A 22295-nucleotide genomic window follows, 5' to 3' on the forward strand; every position below is an offset into this window, starting at 1 on the left:
TACATTTGTCAGAAGTATCCAATGTTTAAGATCAACAACCAAAATTTTCAGTACACTGTCCTCCCTTTCAGCCTCAAAAATTTCCTCAAAGATTCTGATTGCAATAGTGGCTGCCCTGAGATGTTCACATTTTTCTATATTTAGATGATTGTCCAGTGAATGATAAATCTCTTCCAAAGGTTCAGATTGTGGCTACAAATGAATTATTGAGGTTTATTATGAATCTTCAAAAGAGTATTTTAGAACCATCTAAAATTCTAGTCTATTTGGGATCTCACCTCAGTACACAGGAGAGTTATGTGAATTTGTATCAGAAAAGGCTTCAGAGGATTGTTAAGCCAGGGGTCTATGCAAGGCAGGTAGTCAGTGAATAAAAAAGACTTTATATTAGCACATTGGAAATGGAAGCTGTTTACTTGGCGTGTTTACATTTCAAGACAGACTTTTCAGAATCCAGTTCTAGTCTGTTCGGACAGTTTTGAGATGAGGTCTTATCTCAATAACTGATGAGGGACTGAGAACGTAGCCATACTCAGAAAGATGGTACCCATCTTGAAATGGACAGGAAAAGAAATGCTCAGTTCCCAGCACAATCCATATTTGAATTTTGGGAAATTCAGAATCGTAGCAGGTTGGCTCAGCCACTCCAGTGTACATCCTAGGAAATGTAACATTATCCCAGAAGTATTTCATCTGATTTGCATGATACATGGAGTTATAGTAATAGGCTTATTTAACAGAAGCCACAACTGCAAATTACTTCTCTTCTACAGTAACAGGGATCAACTAGGAATAGACACAGTCTGCTTCTTGGAATTTCAAAGTTCTCTGTGCCTTCTCTTCTTTTCCCCCTCATTCTCAGAATGCTGTGAAAAGTATGAAGAGAAAAGGCAAAGCTGCATGGTTGCAGAGAAGCTTTCTTGTGGTCTTGACCCAACTGACCTAAGCAAAGTCCATGAACTCTACGGCTACTTGCTGCCAAAAAGTTAATTTTTCACTAACACTAGTAATCCATACACCTACTTGATTATTATTTTAACCAATTCCATTAGTGTGTTAATACTGGGAAAATTGCTTTTGGTTCCAGTGTGCACTAACAACATTTTCTTCTAATTCATTTTATTGATGTCATTTGTCTATCAATCACCCATAGAGAGAAGAGAAGCCATTAGTATGGATTAGTGGTCTCTCAGAAATCCATTTCACAGGTAGAGAAAATTCCAGTTAGGTCAGTATATACAATGCTCAGTACACATAGGCAGCAGATCTGTTGAGTATGGTACCAATTTTTACATAGCTATTTTTCTGACCATGACCACACTTCAAGACATTAGGTGACTGGCATGTTGAAGTCAATAGGATTTTTTTCCACTGACTTCAATGTGGCCAGGCTTTTACTCATTTACTGCTGCTAACTGGCAAGTTTTGTTATTTGAGATGCCTCATAAATGTGCTATGTCTGAAACTGATTTTAAAAAATGTAAGTACAGTATTCCACAACTCCATCTTTATCTTGTATTTCCTTCCTTCTACATTTTGACAATTTTTAGAAGGAGCAAAATAGCATGCAACAGCCATTTACAAGGAGGACGCAAATGTACATGTTCATACAGAGGAATAAAAATAACAGACTAGTACATATCTGAGGTTCCCAGGTGTCATATCAAGAACATTGTCAGCAAATCATAGGCTTACGCCTAGGGTGACCAGAAAAATTGGGACAGAGGTGGGGGATGATAGAGCCTATATAAGAAAAAGACTCAAAAATCGAGACTGTCCCTATAAAATTGGGACATCTGGTCACCCTACCTATACCACATGAGGAGTTTAAAATGTGGTTGTGAGGGATGTAAGGCTGTTTAGTGTTTTATAATGCCTTCATTTTAAGGGTTACTTCTCCATATTTTAGATATAACTATTTTTCCTTTTACATTTACATTTACAGAGAAGCATACAATGCTAACCTGAAACATTAATAATGAAGGATCTGAGATAACATAAGGGAGGTAGATGGGCAGCCTTACCATGTATAAAAGTGGTAAGAATTTTGAAAGGCATATAAATCAAAAGGCATCAGAGAAGGGATTAAGGCAAAAAGGACAATCTAAGTGCACTTGAGTAACTCAGTGTCATAATATGAAACTGAAAAATTAAAACTACTTTTAACAAATAGACCATACATAGAAAAAAAGAAAGATTATATCCTGAGTGGCAGACATGCAGAATCTATTGAAGTCAATGGGAACTGCAAGTACTCATCATATCTGAAAATTAGGCCAAGTATAGTCCTTAACACAATACACTGTCATCCTGATCAAGCAATAGAGACATGGGAGATTTTAAAACCCAGGGCTATTAAGATGATTAGGATGGGTAGTGATAAATGTTTTTGTTGTTTTTCTTTCACATGTTGTTCCAATATGCCTCACCTGAAACCCATTTTTAATAATTAATGCCACAGAGGAATGCATAATGGGGTATTTGGACTGTGTCATTTATTCACTGTAATCTTTAATTCCAGTTTAACTTCACCAGAAATAATAATGAAACAACATAGTGAGTAAATTTAAAGAAAACAGACTGACTATTTATTTTCAATGGTATTCTTAAGGAGCGGCGCAAGTTTGGCCCTTTGGGTTGGAATATTCCCTATGAATTCAACTCTGCTGACTTTACAGCCAGCGTTCAGTTTATACAGAATCACTTAGATGAATGTGACATCAAGAAAGTGAGTAATATTTATGTAAACAGTATCTGTAATTGCTTCTTACTTCACATAGTTCTGTTTATATTGTGAAGAGTATTTATCCTTTCAGCCATACAAATAGTGACCAAAATGTCAATTCTGAAGGACAGTCAGTCTAGTATGGACACTATTATCCACATGAAAACTGTAAGAAAAAAAAATTACAAATTAATTGAAAAAGCATTAAGTGTTTTCTCATCAGTCACTATACGTCCAATTCTGCAGTTCTTACTCAGCCCATATTTCCATGAACTACATCCTCAGGATGCTCAAATCTGTGATGAGATTGGGGCAGAGTGTGCAGGAACTAAAACTGGTTATTGTTTCTCGGCTTCTCCTATTTCGCCCTCTCCTGGGGTGCTGTGGGTGGCTGTGTCAGAGAGGGAAGACGTCCTTTGCTGAACATTCCCTTAGGTTCTGACAAAGGCAAATTTCTATCCTATTCTCCTTAGGCTCCCAAGGTCTAGTGCACAGAAGCAGGTAATCGAATAGCCATCTTCTGCAATGCATCTGGTGGCCACTGAGAGAGTGGCTGAGAAACAAGGAAGAGACTGCAGCTGTTCAAAGGCCTTCCAAACCACATCAAATCTGCTTTTGGGACTACAAAGGAGGTGGTGGGAGGTTTTGGGGGAGGCAAAGCCTCCATATCATGACAGGACCAATTCTAATACTTGAGTTTAAAAATTATAGGACATGATTCAGGGAATATATTTGAAATTTGTGATCAAACTTTGTCTTCTAAACACAGTCATCTTTGAGGGTCACAATTTAGAGCCTCAGAGACTACAGGGGTCCCCCAACCTACTGGTTGGACACCACTGCCATAAGTCGATATTGATTGTAACTACACTATTTTATTTTATTTGTATCTAGGGTATATCATGGAGCACAGTACGATACATGATTGGAGAAGTACAATATGGAGGTCGAGTCACTGATGATTATGATAAGCGTCTTCTTAATTGTTTTGCAAGGGTAAGAGAGCTTGAAAATACAGAAAATCTGACAACTGTATCAGTAGTCATTTTTACTAAAATATATATATATAAAAATATTGTGATTTTTGCAGTTAGATTTCATGCAGTGAATATTTCAGTCAATATTGCAATTATATTGTATGAAGAGAATCATCTAGAGTGTCAGAACTCTTATTTCTGGTGGGTTTTTATCTTCTCAACACTCTGCTTGTAAAAGCCTTGCCTTGTGGGTAAAGTACACAAATTATCCTTCTTAGCCCATGAGATTCTCCTCCTTGAATAGCCCTCTTAAAATAGGAGCATGCACACGTTTTAATAGAGAAAATTAATTTACACAACTTGAACTCACGTTTGAAGGAATCACTTTGAAATGACACAGCCTTATTTTTGTTTTAGAGTAAAATGACTGGTTTTAGCCCAACTAGAATTCTAACTTCCCAAGAAGACTGAAGAAAATAAATGAAAGGTTGAAATCCATCGGTGAAATGGAAAAGTTATCCAAAGTTTTGATTTCTCTTAGTGTGTCTTTTCTTTATTTTGCACAGGTGTGGTTCAGTGAAAAGATGTTTGAGAGCACATTTTGTTTCTACACTGGATATAAAATCCCAGTATGCAAAACTCTGGATCAGTATCAGGAGTACATTCAGACCCTCCCTGCCATGGATAGCCCAGAAGTCTTTGGTCTTCACCCAAATGCTGACATCACGTAAGTGGTTCTCAAACATTATGACGCTGAGGATTTTTTCTTTCAATTTTTGAAAACAGAGACCTATCATATATATTTATGTAAAAGCATACATTTTGCAGGGAAAGTCTTGGACCTGTGTGGAGTCCACTGCTTGAGGAAGCTTTTATGGACTCTTTGAAAGCCACAATTTTCAATTTAAAAACATCTTTTTCAAAATATTAACCTGTGGTAATGTACATGTAGACTGAGAGCAGTCTAGCAGCTTTATGGTGTATCTCCGATAACAATTTTACTTATTCTTTTAAAGCAATCACTTACTTTCAAAAACAATGGAAGGGAAGCCATAGAAGTCTTTTTAGAATTCTGCTAACATTAACCAACTTGTGTATTGTAAAATTATTCATGTTTATATTAATATATGCATTCACTTACAGTGACAGATACTATGCAATTCAACAATAAAAAGTAATGTTTGCATTCTGCTCCATGCTTCCAATTCATACACCTTTTTTGCTCCTATACACATTTTTACCAAATAATTCTTTGGGTGACACTTTCTTTACAGGTTTCAGAGTGGTAGCCGTGTTAGTCTGTATCAGCAAAAATGACTAGGAGTACTTGTGGCACCTTAGAGACTGACAAATTTATTTGGTCATAAGCTTTCATGGGCTAAAACGCACTTCATCAGATGCATGGAGTGGAAAATACAGTAGGCAGGTATAAATACACAGTACATGAAAAGATGGGAGTTGCCTTACCAAGTGGAGAGCCAGTGGAACAAAACAATTCAATTCAGGTAGAAGTGGGCTATTCTCAACAGTAGAATACCAAGGGAAGAAAAATCACTTTTGTAATGGTAATGAGACTAGTGTAATCAGGATGGCCCATTTCAAACAGTTGACAAGAAGGTGTGAGTAAAAGTAGGGGGAAATTAGTTTTTGTAGTGATCCATCCACTCCCAGTCTTTATTCAAGCCTAATTTGATGGTGTCCAGTTTGCAAATTAATTCCAGTTCTTCAGTTTCTCATTGGAGTCTGTTTTTGAAGGTTTTTTTGTTAAAGAATTGCCACTTTTAAGTCTGTTATTGAGTGTTCAGGGAGATTGAAGTGTTCTCCGACTGGTTTTTTAACAGAACTCTTGACATCTGATTTGTGTCCATTTATTCTTTTGCATAGAGACTGTCCGGTTTGGCCAATGTACATGTCAGAGGGGCATTTCTGGCACATGATGGCATATATCACATTGGTAGATGTGCGGGTGAACGAGCCCTTGATGGTGTGGCTGATGTGGGTAGGTCCTGTGATGGTGTTCCTTGAATAGATATGCGGACGAAATTGGCAACAGGGTTTGTTGCAGGAATAGGTTCCTGGGTTAGTTTTTAGTGTGTGGTGTGTAGTTGCCAGTGAGTATTTGCTTTAAGTTGGGGGGCTGTCTGTAAGCGGGGACTGGCCCGTCTCCGAAGGTCTGTGAGAGTGAGGGATTGTCCTTCATGATAGGTTGTAGATCCTTGATGATGCACTGGCGAGGTTTTAGCTGGGGGCTGAAGGTGATGGCTAGCGGTGTTCTAATTTCCCCCACTGTTACTCACACCTTCTTGTCAACTGTTTGAAATGGGCCACCCTGATTACATTGGTCTCATTACCACTACAAAAGAGATTGTTCCTCCCTTAGTATTCTACTGTTGAGAATAGCCCTCTTCCACCTTAATGGAATTGTCTCATTAGCACGGACCCCCCACTTGGTAAGGCAACTCCCATCTTTTCATGTACTGTGTATTTATGCCTGTCTACTGTATTTTCCACTCTATGCATCTGATGAAGTGAGTTTTAGCCCATGAAAGCTTATGCCTAAACAAATGTGTTAGTCTCTAATGTGCCACAAGTACTCTTCATTGTTTTTACTTTCTTTACAGTATGCTTTTTGATGTAACAGTAACCTGTGTTGCCATCTCCCTTGTATATTTCCACAATTCCATTATTTAAAAATGGCTTTTTGGCATCACTTAGTACCCACTCAGTTTTTGATTCACAAACAATATATGCAACAGATGGTTTTTATTTTCTTCAACTAATATTGTATGATCTCTAACAAGATATAATAAATCATCATTTTTTCCCTGCAGTTCCTATAATTCTGTCATGAATTATGTCATCTGCAAGATGTTTGTACTCATTGTTTATAGGACTGTTATAAACTCATCAAATGTTTTATTTGCGTTTTTTAAGAAGTGTTAAATACCTGGTATTCAAATGTGATATAGTTGTAAGAACCCAGTATTGTCTAGAATTTTTGTTCAGGGCATTGTTTTTGCTCATTTCTTTATCCTCAGATTTAAGGTGTATATTCTTAGCCATTTTGTGCAGTCACTGAAGGCACTATTGCAATTTTTATATGGACCCATCACCATAGTATATCATAGTACCAATATCACAGGAATCCTGGAAGAATGGCTCACCACCTTAGAGTCCACTGATCCAGGTACATCTATAGAAGGAAAGGAGCTGGAAGAGAAGCAGCTATTTTCCTCTTCCATTCCTGCCCCAATGCATTCAGACCCCCTACAACTGGATGAATGGTCCACCAAGATGAGTTTTGATTTACTCCAATCCAGAGCTGAAATAAGTCCTGGGAAGAACTACTCTGGAGTTGTAATGGAGGAGTTAAAGAGAACTCACTCAGAAAATAAGCATTGACTCTGGCGCTGCTAGAGGGATTCCTAGAGAGACCTAGAATGCATATAGTTCTGTTCTGGAAACTTTCACTTCTCTCCAGCATTAATTTTTATCCTCCTCTTGGTGCATCTATTTCTTAAAGAGACTCCAACTAGCAGAGTGAGTGAGCATCAGGTTCTAGTGACTTACCTTGTAAAATTTAGTATATAAAGATGGATAAGGTCATGGTGTGGACCAATCTGAGATTTTTCTTCAAGGTGAAGTTCGAGTTCTGTCTTAATGAGTTTATCACTTGGCCTGCTTTCGTTCTATGCCAGCATACCCTTTTCCATAATAAAAAGGTCTTTGGGACTCTCTTTGGGGCAGATTAGAGTCTTTAGAAAGTCCACCCAATTTTTTGTTTCTTATGACACCAGTTTGCTGGGCAATTCCAGCAGTGCCCAGCAAATCCGTGTATAAGAAACAATGGGAGATGTCAAAATAGATGTCAAACTGCATCTCCCATTGTTATAATCTCGCCAGCATGAAATAGGAATGACCACCTTAAGGCTCATTCAGTCAGAGGCAAGGCTGTCACTAATACTGCATGTCCTAGGGATGTCTCCATTGATTTAACTGTACAACAACAATATGGTCCTTTCCTACCAGGAGGCTATCCTGGTTAATGACAGACACTCTTGGTGTTGCCAGTGTTTGGGAGATACCCATCTACTGGCCAAGTATAAGATCCATTCCTCACCAACTTCCACGGGACATGAATTGGTACTGCAGGAGTTTAGATATTCAAAGGATCTTGTTGTGTCAGATCAGCCACAATTTCCTTTATGTACTGCTTCTACTCTTCCGCATCAAGATCTTCTGGGTCACTGACTGCATTTTTCATTGAAACAACCTTCTACCCTGATATTGACCATTCAGGGTGAACAGTTATCTCCCACCTATACCCAGAATTTGTTGACAATGAATCTTCTGATTTATAGATCTTGGTTCAGGGTTCTCCTGTCTGTTAGGCAAGACAGCGTTCTCCTACCTATTCTGAGGGAATAGAGGACAGATGACCTTGTCCAGGGCCGTCCTTAGCCGTAGGCAGAATAGGCAGCTGCGTAGGGCACCACTCTGCCTGGGGGCACTACTCTGCCGGGAGCCCAGACAGACGTGGAGCATGTAAGAGCAGGGCTGCTGTGTCCTAGAGAGAGCAGAATGCTGCACAGTCTGAGGGATGGGATTGGCTGCTGGGGTCTCTAGGAAGGGGAGAGGGTAGGGGTTGGGGAAGGAGCTCAACTGTGAGTGTGACTCTTTCCCCCCGGCTGAGGTGAGGTGAGTCAGGCTTTGTGGCTCTGGAACCAGTATCCTTTATTGTCCCCCATAACATCCATTCTTCTCCCCCCCGTCCCACGGAGCACCTCCTCCTTTCTCCCTCCTCCCCAGGAGCATCCCTCTCTCTCGCCTCCCTCCCCTCTGTCAGGGCTGGGTTGGGTGAGGTGCTGGGGGATAGGTGGGGGGAGGAGGCTGCCTGCCTGCCTGCTGAGGAATGAAGGTGAAAGTAACTCATTTCCTCGGCAGCGACCCAGGATTGGAATGTCACACACGGCTGGGTTGGGGTTAGCCAGATGTGTGAAAAATCAGAATAGGGGATTGGGGTAGGGTGAGCAGATATCCCTATTTTATAGGGACAGTCCCAATTTTGGGGTCTTTTTCTTATATTGGCTCCTTTTACCCCCCCCGTCTGATTTTTCACACTTGCTCTGAATCACTCTAAGGTGGAGAGAATTGGATTGCCTATAATAAGACAAAGCCCCAATATCGGACTGGCCTATTAAAATCAGGACATCTGGATCTGGTCACCCTAAGCTGGGGGTGCCTCTCCCCTGGGCTGGCAGCCTGCCAGCCATCCCATCTCATCCGAAGAGGAGCTTCACAGGGCAGGATGAGCTGCTGTGGCTCCATGGGTGCCTGTCCCTGAGATCAGATGCCTGTGCTTAACTTCACCATGGTCCGTAAGGCTGGTGGTGGTGCCCATTGGCGTGTGGCTTGGACCCGAGGGTTTGCTGGCTGTGTTGCCACTCTCTGCACCCCAAGAGGTGGATTTTGGTTTGTCCTCAGTTCACCCTATCTCCTCTTCTACTGCAGCTGTTTGGACAGCAGGCTGGGGGATGAGCCAAGCATAAAGCAGTACTGTGTTGCTATTTTAGATTGTCCATTTACAATTTGTTTGCCAAAGATTCTTGCTAACAACCTGAATCCAATTCAATATTTTTTTTAAAAAATCAATGTTCGCCAAAACAGACAATTAAGTTGTTGATAATTTTAGTGACAGGTTTGGTTTGAGGCGGGATGGGCCAGTTTTCAATTAAGAAAAAAAATGTGACTGACTTTCTATAAGCTGTTACTCCTGATAAAGCGCCTCACAACCGTAAATGCTCATCTTCTTACTAGTGTATAAAGCAGGGTCGGCAACCTACGGCACACGTGTCAAAGGTGGCAGGTGAGCTGATTTTTTGATGGATGCAGCAGCAAGCTGGAGAGGCTCAGCCCATCACTGCTCTGCGGGTTCCGGCTGCTGCCTATTGCAGCATGGGATACTAGCTCGATTGCTGAAAATCCACGAGCCTTTTTGTTCATTGTGATGCCACAGCTTAATTTGATATTGTGTGATATGGCCACGTCTTCTGTAAGAAGCTACTATCTTTTTTTGTCTGCTGCAACGCATTTAACGTGCTCTTTTCAGCTTCCACTCACGATGGCAAATATTCAAAGCACACTGTAATGGTATTACGTTAGCCTCTTATCTGAGACACGTGGAAGCAGAGTAGAAAGTGTAAAAATCGTTGAGTATCAATCTGAGGAAAGTTTATGAAGATTGGTGCTATTTCGGAGAAGCCAGAGATCCAAAGCTAAAGTGAAGCCAGGTCATTTGGCTCCTGAATAACCAAGCTTCAAGTTTCTAACATCTGTCGTAATCTGGTATGAACATTCTTTTGTTAAATTCAAGCGTAAGCAATAATGCATGCGATCAATGTGATCGCAGTCTCCCTGATTTCTCACTTACCTTAATAAACAACACACAAGACTTTTTAGTGAATAACAGAGAACACGGTTCAAGAAAGCACGCGTTACAGCAAGAGAGCTTGCACAGGCACTCCGGTCTTAGAACCACATATCTTCCTGTGGATGTGGATGTGCACGGAGTTTCAAGGGAAAAACTGCAAATGGACTATGAAGGAGCAGATGCAGCCATAGTACGATCCAGAAACAGATTTGAGGATGAATTTTTTCTTGTCGTGTGGATAAGCAGTATCTGCTGTTGAATGAACTGGTTTAATACCTTGCAAGCTACACGATGGACAGTTGGGATTTTTGTATGACATCATTAAATTCACAAAATAGGAAACAGAGCAACTGGATGCACAGTGCAAACCTGGAGAGCCTCCTGACAGGTACAGGTGATAGTTTGATTTAAATGGACTGGAACTGTGCGAAGAATTGAGTACACTGGTTCATCATTGTTGCCATTGTCAAAATTGGGTGCATTTGCCGACATTTTGTACGTCTTATTCATACCGCAAACTTGTTGAATATATCCTATGTGTACTGTGCCATCTTATTCTATTCGACAAATTCCCACATGTCTACCAGTAGCATCAGGAGAACGGAGTTTCTCAATTAAGCTCATAACAAAGTATCTTTCGCGTCTACAATGTGTCAGGAAGCTATAACTGGTCTTGCTATTCTTGGCAATCGAACAAGACCGACTTTGTCTTGTCTACGATGACATTATAACTGATTTTGCAGCCATAAACGCCATAAAGATTGCTTTTAATAAAACAAATCCTCTGTTTCATTACCTTCTTAGTAATTTCCATTTAATATTTTGATAATTAAAAAAATTATTTATAATTTTGCTCGTTCTCTGTCATTTCAGGAATTTTTTCTATTAGTTGCTGCCTTCTTTAGTTGCTATCTCCCTCATTACAGTGTGCTTAATTAAGTTAAACTGGTTTTAATAACGTGAATGTGGCAAGTTTTCCAATACTGTAAGCTTATATTTGTGTTGCTAAGAGCAGATCAGGCACAGGGGCACCAGTTTAATAATCTCGCCTAGGGCACCATAAATCCTAAGGATGGCCCTGACCTTGTCTCACACCTACCTGGGGTGACCAACAGTGGATGCCTCCTCCTTTGCCTTATGGGCCACCCCAGTGGCCTTATTGGGACCCCTGGGCTATGCACTACCAAAAATTCCTAAGAGCGCCAAGTCATTCTCACAGAGTGCATAGGCAGACCCATTCCTCTGAGCATTCACTCCCAATTTACCAACAAGAGACAGTGGAGGAGATCTTTGAGAAGCAGGAAGCAAGGGCTGACAAGGAGGTAACACCTCACACAAGTATTTCCTTTTCATTACCAGGTGAGGCTGTAGTTCCACCAACACCTTCCATAGCAGATGAATTTAGACAATTTCAGGAGCTGATGAAATGTATCACAGATACATTTCAAATCTCTCTAGAAGAGATCCTGGGCTCTCACCATAAGCTCCTGGACATTTTAGATACAATACTTCAGCTCTGTGCGTGTGGTGGTCCCTGTGAATTAGGTTTTACTAGAGCCCGTTAGGACCACTAGTTTTGATTCTTGGTTGAGAGCCCGAACTATCCACTCCACAGGAATCTACTGCTGCACTAGCCTCCCTCCTTCCTTTCTGTGGATACTATCTTTCCCATTTCCAACCTTCATGAGAGAGAATACCATCTGACAAATAGGTTTTGGAGGTCATAACATCTGGTTATTCCATCCTTGTCATTGCCAATCTTCTCTCCCCCTCCCCCCATCCCTTTTCAGGGACCCTTCACACAATCAGTTGCTTCCTTCCACACTTAGGGGTCATAGAATCAGTTTCAGTTCAGTAGAGGGGTCAGGGTTTCTATTCCAAGTACTTTCTAGTCCTCAAAAAGAATGGGGATGGAAACCAATATTAGAAATCAGACATCTAAACAACTGCATGAAATAGCAGAAATTCAAGATGATGGCCCTTGCAGCTATAATTCTCTCCCTAGATTCCAGGGATTGGTTTATGACTCTTGACCTTCAGGTCATGTATTTTCGTGTCACAATTCATCCCTCTCATAAGAGGCATCTTCATTTTACAATTGACCATGATCACTTCAAGTACCGTGTGCTTTGCTTTGGTCTCTGCTCTGCACCAAAGATATTCTCAAAGATCATGGTAGTTGTTGCTGCCTACCTGTGTCAACTAATGATTGTCTTCCTTTATCTCTATGATTGGTTTTTCAGAGATCAGTCTTACCAAGAGGTCCTATTGGCAGCACAAATGACATGGTCTCTGTTCCACAGTTTAGGCCTCCAACTCGATGTCAAAAAGTCCACTTTGACACTGGTATAGCAGATAAATTTCACAGGAGCTTCTCTGGATGCCGTGACAACCAGGGCTTACTACCTTCAGACAGGTTCATGTCCTCAAAAAAAAATCTCATTTAAAAGAATCAAATAAGTTATCAAACCTTGGCAAGAATTTGTCTTCAACTATTAGGTCATATGACACCTTGTACCTTCATAATCCAACATGCAAGTTATACTGTCAGTGCTTCCAGGTATGGCAAAGGACAGGTTTTGAACAGAACAAACACGATCTAGACAAGCAGGTGTCCTTTTTGGGTTCTGGAGTCACTCAGTTGGTGGAAGAACCTCTCCAAGGTTTGTGTGGGAGTCCCTTTTGTTCAGGGTCCTCCTACCATCATTATAGCATCAGATTCATCCCTCTTGGGATAGGGGTTGAGGGCTGATGAATCTTTTTCCACAGATAAGAAAGCCTATTCCAATATGGGACTTAAAACTTGTCCTTAATTGCCTGAAGAAACATCCTTTTGAACCATTAGCTTCATGTTTGTTGCTGCACCTATCCAGGAAAACAGCTTTCTTGGTGGCCATCACTTCTGCCTAGCAGATCAGAGGAACTTTAATGACAGATCCCCCTTTTTACAAAGTTCTTCAAAGAAAAGGTCACATTACAACCACATCCTAAGTTTCTACCTAAACTGTCTTCTGAATTTCATGTTAACTAAACTGTCATCTCCCAGTTTTTTCCTGAATCCACGTGAGACTAGGCAGGAAAATGCCCTCCATACCTTGGATATTAGAAAGGCATTAGCCTCTTATCGGTACAGAACCAAACTGTTCCAAAAGTATCTCAGACTGTTTCAGTTGTGAACGGATCCAAAGCATCCATAGTCTCCACCCAAAGACTCTTGAGGTGGATATCTGGGTATACTATTTCATTTTATGACTCTGTCAACATTCAACCTCCTTCTAGAGTGTTATCTCATTGGTCTCAATCTACTTTTATGGCATTACTCAAGATGCCCTAGTTGCTGAAATTTGCAGAGCTGCAACCTGGACTCCAGTGCATATTTTTTCCAAGCATTATGCTTTAGTTCATGCCTTTAGATCAGATGAGGCAGTTGGCAATGGAGTTCTGTCATCAATATTAGACTCTGCCTTTCAGCTTCCTCTTCCCTGTGGGGATGCTACTTGGGAGTCATCTAAAGTGCAGCACCCATACCTTATTTAATGAAAGAAAGATTGTACAGTAACTGGAGTTCTACGAGATGTGTTTCCCTGTGTACGCTCTACTATTGGCCTTCCTTCCCCTCTGCTTCAGAGTTTCCTCTGCAAGACTTTGCAGTAGAGAAGGAATTGAAGTCAGTTCACCTTTGCAGCCCTATCTAGCCTCAGTACAGTGCATGAGGATGTTTAAGGCACATGCACAGGCCAAACAGGCACTATTACAAAAAATCTCCGATTAAAGGCACATGCAGCTGTCAATCAATGGTGCATGGGAACACATACACACTTGAAGTGCAGCACGTGGGAGACATGTCTCTAAGAATTCCAGTTACTGTATAATGTGAGTAACCTCTCCTTTTGTTCTGATTTGGTGAGGGGACATACTTTTATATTTTTTAATTTTTATATTTGCAATGTATTATTTTTAAAATATTTTTGAATTGACATCATATAAAGGTACTGCACATAAAGGAACTGGCTGCAATTTTGGGATAGTGGTATTTATAACCTGTTAGGAATTACATATGACATCCTGACTCATACTCTAACCTTGTACCACCACTCTTAGGACTCAGAATTCTTTAAAACCTTGCACTAAGAATCTAAGGCACAAAAGTAAGTATTTCTGTCAGAATGATATCTTCAGAAAAGCAGAATAACAAGTAATTTCTTCTAGTTTTTCTGATTTATAGTCTTTTTAATTTCATTCACAAACTGTTTATGTTGAACTGCTATAGCTATTTTCTCCAATGTTATAATTTTTAAAGCTTAACTGCTTTGAGAACAGGGCTGGCTCTAGGCACCAGCGTTCCCAGCATGTGCTTGGGGCAGCACTTTTCAAGGGGCAGCATTCCTGCTTTTTTGTTTGTTTGTTTTTGTTTTTGCTTGGGGTGGCAAAAAACCTGGAGCTGGTCCTGTCTGAGAGCTCACATGCGTCCATCTTCCAGCACAATCTTTAGTTTCATTTCTTATATAACTATATATGAGACAAAGTAGTGGGTGGAGATGGGTGTAATCTGAAGGTGGATAGGCAAAACTGACATATAAAGTTATGCTCTGAGTCAGTATACAAGTTCATGCTGTACATGACTTGGAGGATAGGCAAGGCCAGCCCTCCAACACCAGGACAGACACTTTTTGGTAATAAACTGGTTTTATTCAGACTCTCTCTTGTACATCCTTATGACTATGTAGCAGTATAACAAAAGTACTTGTGTGACTGTATTGGTGTTGTAGGGCTGGCACTGACCACCTTCTTTTGGGGTCAAAATATGGCATATATTTATTCACTTCTTTATATTGACTTAGAGCATAACCTTACACTAGCACTGCCCAGGCTGTATTTATTCTGTAGATAGGGGATTTTAATCTCCAATGCTGTAAATCCATAAATTTTTACCATCAATTCTGTACTGCCTTATGAAAGAATGGATTTATTATTTAATAAGGGCCTTTACAGCTAGCTTTGTGTAATGGGGACAGTATGCATAGCTCTGCCCACCCTCATTCCCAAGAAGCAGTCCAAGAACAAATAGTGAGAGATTTCAATTATCCCCATATTGACTGGGAACATTTCACTTCAGAACGAAATTCAGAGATAACATTTATCAATACTTCGATAACTGCTTCATGGAGCAGCTGGTATGGGAACCCACAAGGGGAGAGGCAACTCTAGATTTAATTCTGAGTGGAGCGCAGGAGCTGGTCCAAGAGGTAACTATAACAAGACCGCTTGGAAATAGTGACAATAATACAATAGCATTCAAACATCCCTGTGGGGAAGAACATTCAACAGCCCAACACTGTGGCATTTAATTCAAAAGAGGAACTATGCAAAAATGAGGGTTAGTTAAACAGAAGTTAAAATACAGTGACTAAAGTGAAATCCCTGCACTGCATGGCACTTTTTAAAGCACCATAATAGAGGCCAACTTCAATGTATACCCAAATTCAGAACACAGAAAAGAACTAAAAAGAGTTTTTTAGCTTAACACCATCTAAGAAGCAAAAGAGAATAGGGACTTCCTTAAAAAGTGGAAGTCAATCCTAGTGAGGCAAATAGAAAGGAGCATAAACACTGCCAAATTAAGTGCAAGAATGTAATAATCCAAAGAGGAGTTTGAAGAACAGCTCACAAAAACTCCAAAGGTAATAACAAAATTTTTTTAAGTACATCAGAAGCAAGAAGCCTGCTAAACAACCAGTGGAGCCCCTGAATTGAGATATATACAAAGGAGTGCTAAAAGATGATAAAGTCATTGTGGAGAAACTAAATGGATTCTTTCTTCAGACTTCACGGCTGAAGATGTTTAGGAGATTCCCAAACCTGAGCTGGCTTTTGTAGATGACAAATCTGCAGAACTGTCACATATTAGTGTCACTAGAGGAGGTTTGAATAAATTGATAAACTTAACATAACAAGTCACTGGGACAGATGGCATTCACCCAAGAGTTCTGAAAGAACTCAAATGTGAAGTTGCGGAACTATAACTAAGGTTGTAAACCTATCCTTTAAATCGACTTCGACCCAATGCTGAAGTTAGCTAATAAACACCAAATATAAAAAGGCTCTAGAGGCGATCCCGGCAATTACAGACCAGTAAGTCTAACGTTGGACCGGGCAAATTAGTCGAAACAATAGTTAAGAATAAATATTGTCAGACCCATAGAAAACATAAACTGTTGAGCAATAGTCAACATGGTTTCTGTAAAGGGAAATCTAGTCTTACTAATCTATTAGAGTTCTTTGAAGGGTCAACAACGTGACAAGGGGATCCAGTGGACATAGTGTACTTAGATTCCAAAAGCCTTTGACAAGGTCCTCACCAAAGGCTCTTAGTAAATTAAGCTGTCATGGGATAAAAGAAAGGTCCTTTCGTGGACTGAACTGGTTAAAAGACAGGGAACAAAGGTAGGAATTAATGGTAAATTCTCAGAAAGGAGAGGAGTAACTAGTGTCTTCCCAAGTCAGTCTTGGACCAATCCTATTCAACTATTCATAAATGATCTGAGAAAGGGGTAAACAGTGAGGTGGCAAAGTTGCAGATGATACTAAACTGCTCAAGATAGTTAAGACCGAAGCAGACTGTGACGAACTTCAAAAAGACTCACAAAAACAAGATTGGGCAACAAAATGCCAATGAAATTTAATGTGGATAAATGTAAAGTAATGCACACTGGAAAAAATAACCCCAATAACACATACACATGATGAGCTAATAGCTACAATGTCAGGAAAAAATCTTGAGTCATCGTGGATAGTTCTCTGAAGATGTCCATGCAGTGCGCAGAGGCAGTCGAAGAAGCAAACAGATGTTAGGAAATATAAAAAGGGGATAGAGAATAAAACTGAGATATATTATGCCCTTATATAAATCGATTGGACGCCACATCTTGAACGCTGCATATAGATGTGGTCTCCTCACCTCAAAAAGATATACTGCACTAGAAAAGTTTTCAGAAAGGGCAACTAAAATGATTAGGGGTTGGAACGGGTCCATATGAGGAGAGATTAAAGAGGCTAAGACTCTCAGCTTGGAAAAGAGGAGACTAAGTGGAGATGATAGAGGTCAATAAAATCATGAGTGATTGTAGAAAGTGAATAAGGAAAAGTTATTTACTTATTCCCATAATCAAGAACTAGGGTCACACAAATGAAATTAATAGGCAGCAGTTAAAAACAAATACAAGGAAGTTCTTCTTCACACAGCGCACAGTCAACTTGGAACTCCTTACCTAAGGAGGTTGTAAGGCTAGGACTATAACCGTTAAAAGAGAACTGGATAAATTCATGTGGTTAATCCATTAAGGCTATTAGCCAGGAATGGGTGAAGGTGTCCTAGCCTCTGTTGTCAGGATGGGGAGATGACTGCGAGAGAAGATCACTTGATCAAATATGCCCTGTGAGACTCACTTACCCCTCACACAGGGCAATCCAGACCGACTTTGAAGCGCGCTCACCAGAGTCCGCAGAGCACAGAAGTACTGGGCTAGACAGACCTTGGTCTGACTTGGTACGGTCATTCTTATGTTCTTATGTCCTTATGACAGTAATTCTTGGCCACAAATCCTTCCCTTCTTCTTCATGGAAAAATGTTACAGCTCCTTGACAAATTACAGATTTCTCTCCTTTCTCCTCTCCCAAAAGCCAGCACATTGGGGGAGAAGATTCAAGACTTTGCTCTCTCCTTACTCTGTTGTTAGCAGAATGGAATAATATCCCTGTGGATCCTGCTTTTCCTCCTATTCCTGGAGTAGAACTTTAAGGAGGTCACACAAAGGTCCCTTATCCTACTGCGTGCTCAGCACTGGGAAACAATCTCTACCCTGAGGAGTTCACAATCTAGTTGATAACCAAATAAGTGTTTTCCATTTTCTAATTTCTATGATTCTACAAAGCATACAGTTTAGCTGTAAAGAAGCTATGTAATTTATGAAATATTCCTAATGATTTAATATTCCTCTCAGATATCAGAGTAACACCGCAGCCAATGTTCTTGACACCATTACCAATATTCAACCTAAGGAAAGTGGAGGTGGAGCAGGAGAAACTCGTGAAGCCATTGTATACCGATTAGCTGAAGATATGCTGGACAAACTGCCTCCTGATTATGTACCCCATGAGGTAAACTGTCTGGGTTTTTTAATTTCTTCTTCAAGCTATTTGCACATGTGCATTCTACTCCTGGGTGTGTGCATGCCCTGCACATAATTGCTGGAAATTTTTCTCTCAGTGGTACCTGTCTGAGTGGTTTGAATGCCTTCTTCTTCTGTGAGCTGCTGATGCTAGTGTAAAGGGCCCAACCAATCCCAAAGCATCTCATTTCCTTCATACCACCTGTGACGGTCACTGGAACTGATCTTCTTGCTTTTGCGAGTACTTTCAGTGGACTGTGTTCTCTTGTGTTTATTGTAAATAGTTTAGTGTTTGTTTAGTTAATTAGTTAGGTTTTTACCCCATCTGAGGATTTCAGCTGATTCCTGGTGCCAAGGAATGCCTCAGTTACCAGGCGTTGAGCCCCACATTAAGGCTATGTCCATGAGTGACCTGCACTCAAGTTGCTTGAAGTGCCTCAAGGAAACTCATACTGGGGGAGTGTTGCCAAACTTTGCAGGGACTTTAAGCCTCACACAAAGGAAACCATGAAGCCAGGTTAAAGTTTCTACTCAGGGAGGTGGCCTTGAGCCCTCCATTTGAGCCAGGTTGGTCAGATTTGGCACCAAGTACCTGAGTCCCAACACTGCTCACCGTCCCCAGTTCCTAATAAGAGGCATAAAAAGCAGACTGACAAAAGGGGTAGATCCCTGGCACCGAAGCTAGTCACAGGGATAGAAGTAGACTGTGGTGGTAAAGCTCTCCTCTCCTTTGGTACCACCGAAGATGGCATCATTGACTTCAGTGCCTAGGCACGTTCTGTTGAGTCTGTAACCAGAGGGAGCTCCTTCCACCTCTGTGGCATCACACCATATGGACATTGGCTCAGTACCAACCATGCTAAAGGTGTTTGAAGCTGCCAAGAACCTCTTGACCCTGTTGGTGCCTGTACTGCTGGCAGTACAAGAGTTGATGCTATTGGTGCCAGTGCACACAGAAGAACCAGCAGAATCACTACAGCACTCAGCACCATGCCAGCCTCACATACTACTGACAGCTCGTCCTTCAGTACTACCAAAGGGAAAACCTGTGATGCCTGCTTTCCCTGCAGATTTCCCTGCAGTCACCGGCACCATCTGGAATAATGCCTCCAGGGCCCCTGGAAAGAGAATCATTGTCTTCCAAGTCAGAGATTGGGTCCTACATTTCCTGTCCTCAGAGCCATGTTTGCTACCCCTCCTCCAGAAGTTTCCATCCTTTCATGGATCTGGTCACAGGAGTACCATCAAGCAGTTGGCCAGGAGGTCACTGGGGGCCTATGCCTATCCAGTGGCCTTTTGGAATTCAGGGGGCTTTGAGCCCATTTCCAGATCCTATTCCAGGCACTCTTATTCAGTGGTATCGGAAAGGTGTGTGCACCTACCCACTGGGTAGCACCTGTTCCTGACTCTGGTACCAGGCCAAGTACTGGACATCAAGATCCAGCTCAACAGGACCCTGCAGATCAAGAAATGGAGGAAGAGTATCCATAGGCAATGCTGGCCTCCTCTTCCTCTTCCCTTAAAGAAGCAGTCTCGGGGGTGGGGGATATGTCGCCTCCCCCAGATGACTATAAGGTGCATCAGGAATTTTTAGAGGGTTTCCTTAAGTCTATACATACAGGTGGAGGAAGTAAAAGAATCCTCTCATTGCCTGGTTGATATTTTAGCTACTGCAGGTCCTTCAAAAGTGGCACTGCCTTTCAGTGAGGCCATTATGGTCCCAATTAAGGGTCTATTGGCAGACACCTGCATCCCTTTGCCCCACTTCAAAAAGGGCTGAGCACAAGTATTATGCACCTGCCCAAAGTTATGAGTTCCCTTACTCTCATCCCTTTACTTCTTTCTCCCTGGTAGTATCTGCTGCCAATGAGAGAGAAAAAGCCTGAGGCATCTGGGCACAACCCTAAAATCAAAAGATTAAAAAAAGTTAGATGTATTTGATAGGAAAGTTTGTTCTGTTGTGGGGTTGCAGCTCAGGAGTGCAAACCAGCATTCACTTTTGGGCAGGTATGACTTTAACGTATAGAACTCCATGCTACAATTTAAAAACATGCCCCAAGAGGATGCTAGGCAAGAATTCTCCTCACTAGTGGATTCGGGAGAATAAGTGGTAAGGGCCTCTCTACAAGGTTCTGTGAGTGTGGTTGGCTCAGCAGCCAGGTTTATGGCTTTCACAGTGGCCATGTGTAGGAGCTCTTAGAGTCCTCCGGGCTCTTGGCAAAGGTCCAACAGACTGGTCAGGACCATCACTTGGAGGAATCCTTGCTCTTTCGGAGCAGACTGATGCTAAGCTCCAGGGGATAAAGGCCATGAGGGCAATATTAAAGTCCCTTGGTTTGCACAGCCCGGCCCCTTTCAGGAACCAATTCAGGGCTCAGCATCCCCTTCAGTATTCTGCTCCATTTGTCCAACAGGACCTGCAGAAAAAGAATAGAGGTTATAGGCACAGACCACCTCCTCCTTCTACTTCTGCATCAATGCTTGCCCCTCCGAGACATCCAGTTTGTTCCAAGCAGACATTTTGATGGGACACTCAAGGATGCTGTACCAATTCCCAGGATGCCAGACCCCATTCTTCCTTTGTTTGTAAACCACCTTTCCCATTTCCTCAGTGCTTGGTCCCATATCATCACAGACTGTCGGATGTTAAGCATTGTAGAAGTAGGATACACCCTCCAGTTTATTTCTACCCCTCCTTCCCATTCTCCTTCCCAGTCCCTCTTCAGGGACACCTCACATGAAGAATTTCAGGTCCAGGAGGTTCAGTCTCTCCTTCAAGTGGGAGCCACAGAGGAGTTTCCACAGCATTAAGAGGGAAGGGTTTCTACTCCCATTATTTCCTAATCCTGAAAGCCAAGGGATGTCTCAGATCTACTTTAGAACTGCATTGGCTCAACAAATATCTCAAAAAGATAAAGTTTTGCATGGTCACCCTGCATCCATTATTACTTCTCTGGATCCTGGAGACTGATATGCCACCCTTGATTTAAAAGATGCGTACTTTCAAGTATCAACATACCAAGGGCACAGAAAGTTCCTCATATTCATAGTGAAACACTGACATTACCAGTTCATGGTGCTTCCGTTCGGCCTGTCCGCAGCTACTTGGGTGTTCACAAAACGTACAGTTGTGGTATCGGCATTCCTCAGGAGACTAGGAGTGCAGGTCTACCCTTACGTGGATGACTGGCTAGTCACAACTCAGTCCAAACCCCAGGTTATATCCAGCGTGCACTGTTACCACAAATTTCCAGTTACAAGCGCAGGACATTAAGCCAGCTAAAGTGGTAACCATCTCGAAGAACCTCAGTTACTGCACAAGGTGAGTAACCTTCTCTTCAGTCATGGTTTCAGTGGTTGGATTGTATGAACCTATGTGCTTCACTATCACTGCTTACTTTCACTGTCACAAATATTTCCCTTCCTCAAACTTCATCAGAGCCTTTTTGCCTAAGTTCCTGCTTTGCAGATCTAAGAAACCATATCCTGATGCAAACTCAGCCATCTAAGGAGCTGTTACAAGATTCTTGATTATTTCTTGTCAGAATCTGAATCTCTTAGAAAAAGATGGATTCAATAAGAATATTTACTGACTTCCCTTGAGTCCCCCTTCCTCCTTCTAAAAATCCCACTGGGTTGTGTTTCCACAATCCCAAATCACAGGCCTATCATTTATTTTTCTCAGTACTAAAAAAGCATTAAACTACCATATAGACAATACTTACAAAACTTCAAAATTTAATTGACTTGTTTTCTCTACATTTCCTGTATTTTAGGTGAAAGCCCGTTTAATAAAGATGGGACACCTTAATTCTATGAATATTTTTCTTCGTCAAGAAATTGACCGAATGCAAAAGGTTATTACAATACTCCGAAACAGTCTGAATGATCTTAAGTTAGCCATAGAAGGAACCATTATTATGAGTGAGGTAAGTATATGCATCTTTATCATAAAAAAGTACTCACTGTATAACTAACACATTTCAGCTGTTTCA

General features: G+C 41.3%; 1 protein-coding gene across 1 annotated transcript in view; it reads left to right on the top strand.

Moving 5' to 3' along the window:
* Window positions 1-22295, top strand: part of DNAH8 (dynein axonemal heavy chain 8) — a 621721-nt gene that overhangs the window by 587763 nt on the left and 11663 nt on the right. The window contains exons 87-91 of the mRNA XM_075064269.1: window positions 2612-2728; window positions 3620-3721; window positions 4269-4429; window positions 18133-18289; window positions 22077-22229. Of these exons, the coding sequence (XP_074920370.1) occupies window positions 2612-2728; window positions 3620-3721; window positions 4269-4429; window positions 18133-18289; window positions 22077-22229 (690 nt within the window). The remainder of the gene's footprint in view (window positions 1-2611; window positions 2729-3619; window positions 3722-4268; window positions 4430-18132; window positions 18290-22076; window positions 22230-22295) is intronic.

This window comes from Chelonoidis abingdonii, chromosome 3, assembly GCF_003597395.2.
Source record: "Chelonoidis abingdonii isolate Lonesome George chromosome 3, CheloAbing_2.0, whole genome shotgun sequence".
Classification (NCBI taxonomy): Eukaryota; Metazoa; Chordata; order Testudines; family Testudinidae; genus Chelonoidis; species Chelonoidis abingdonii.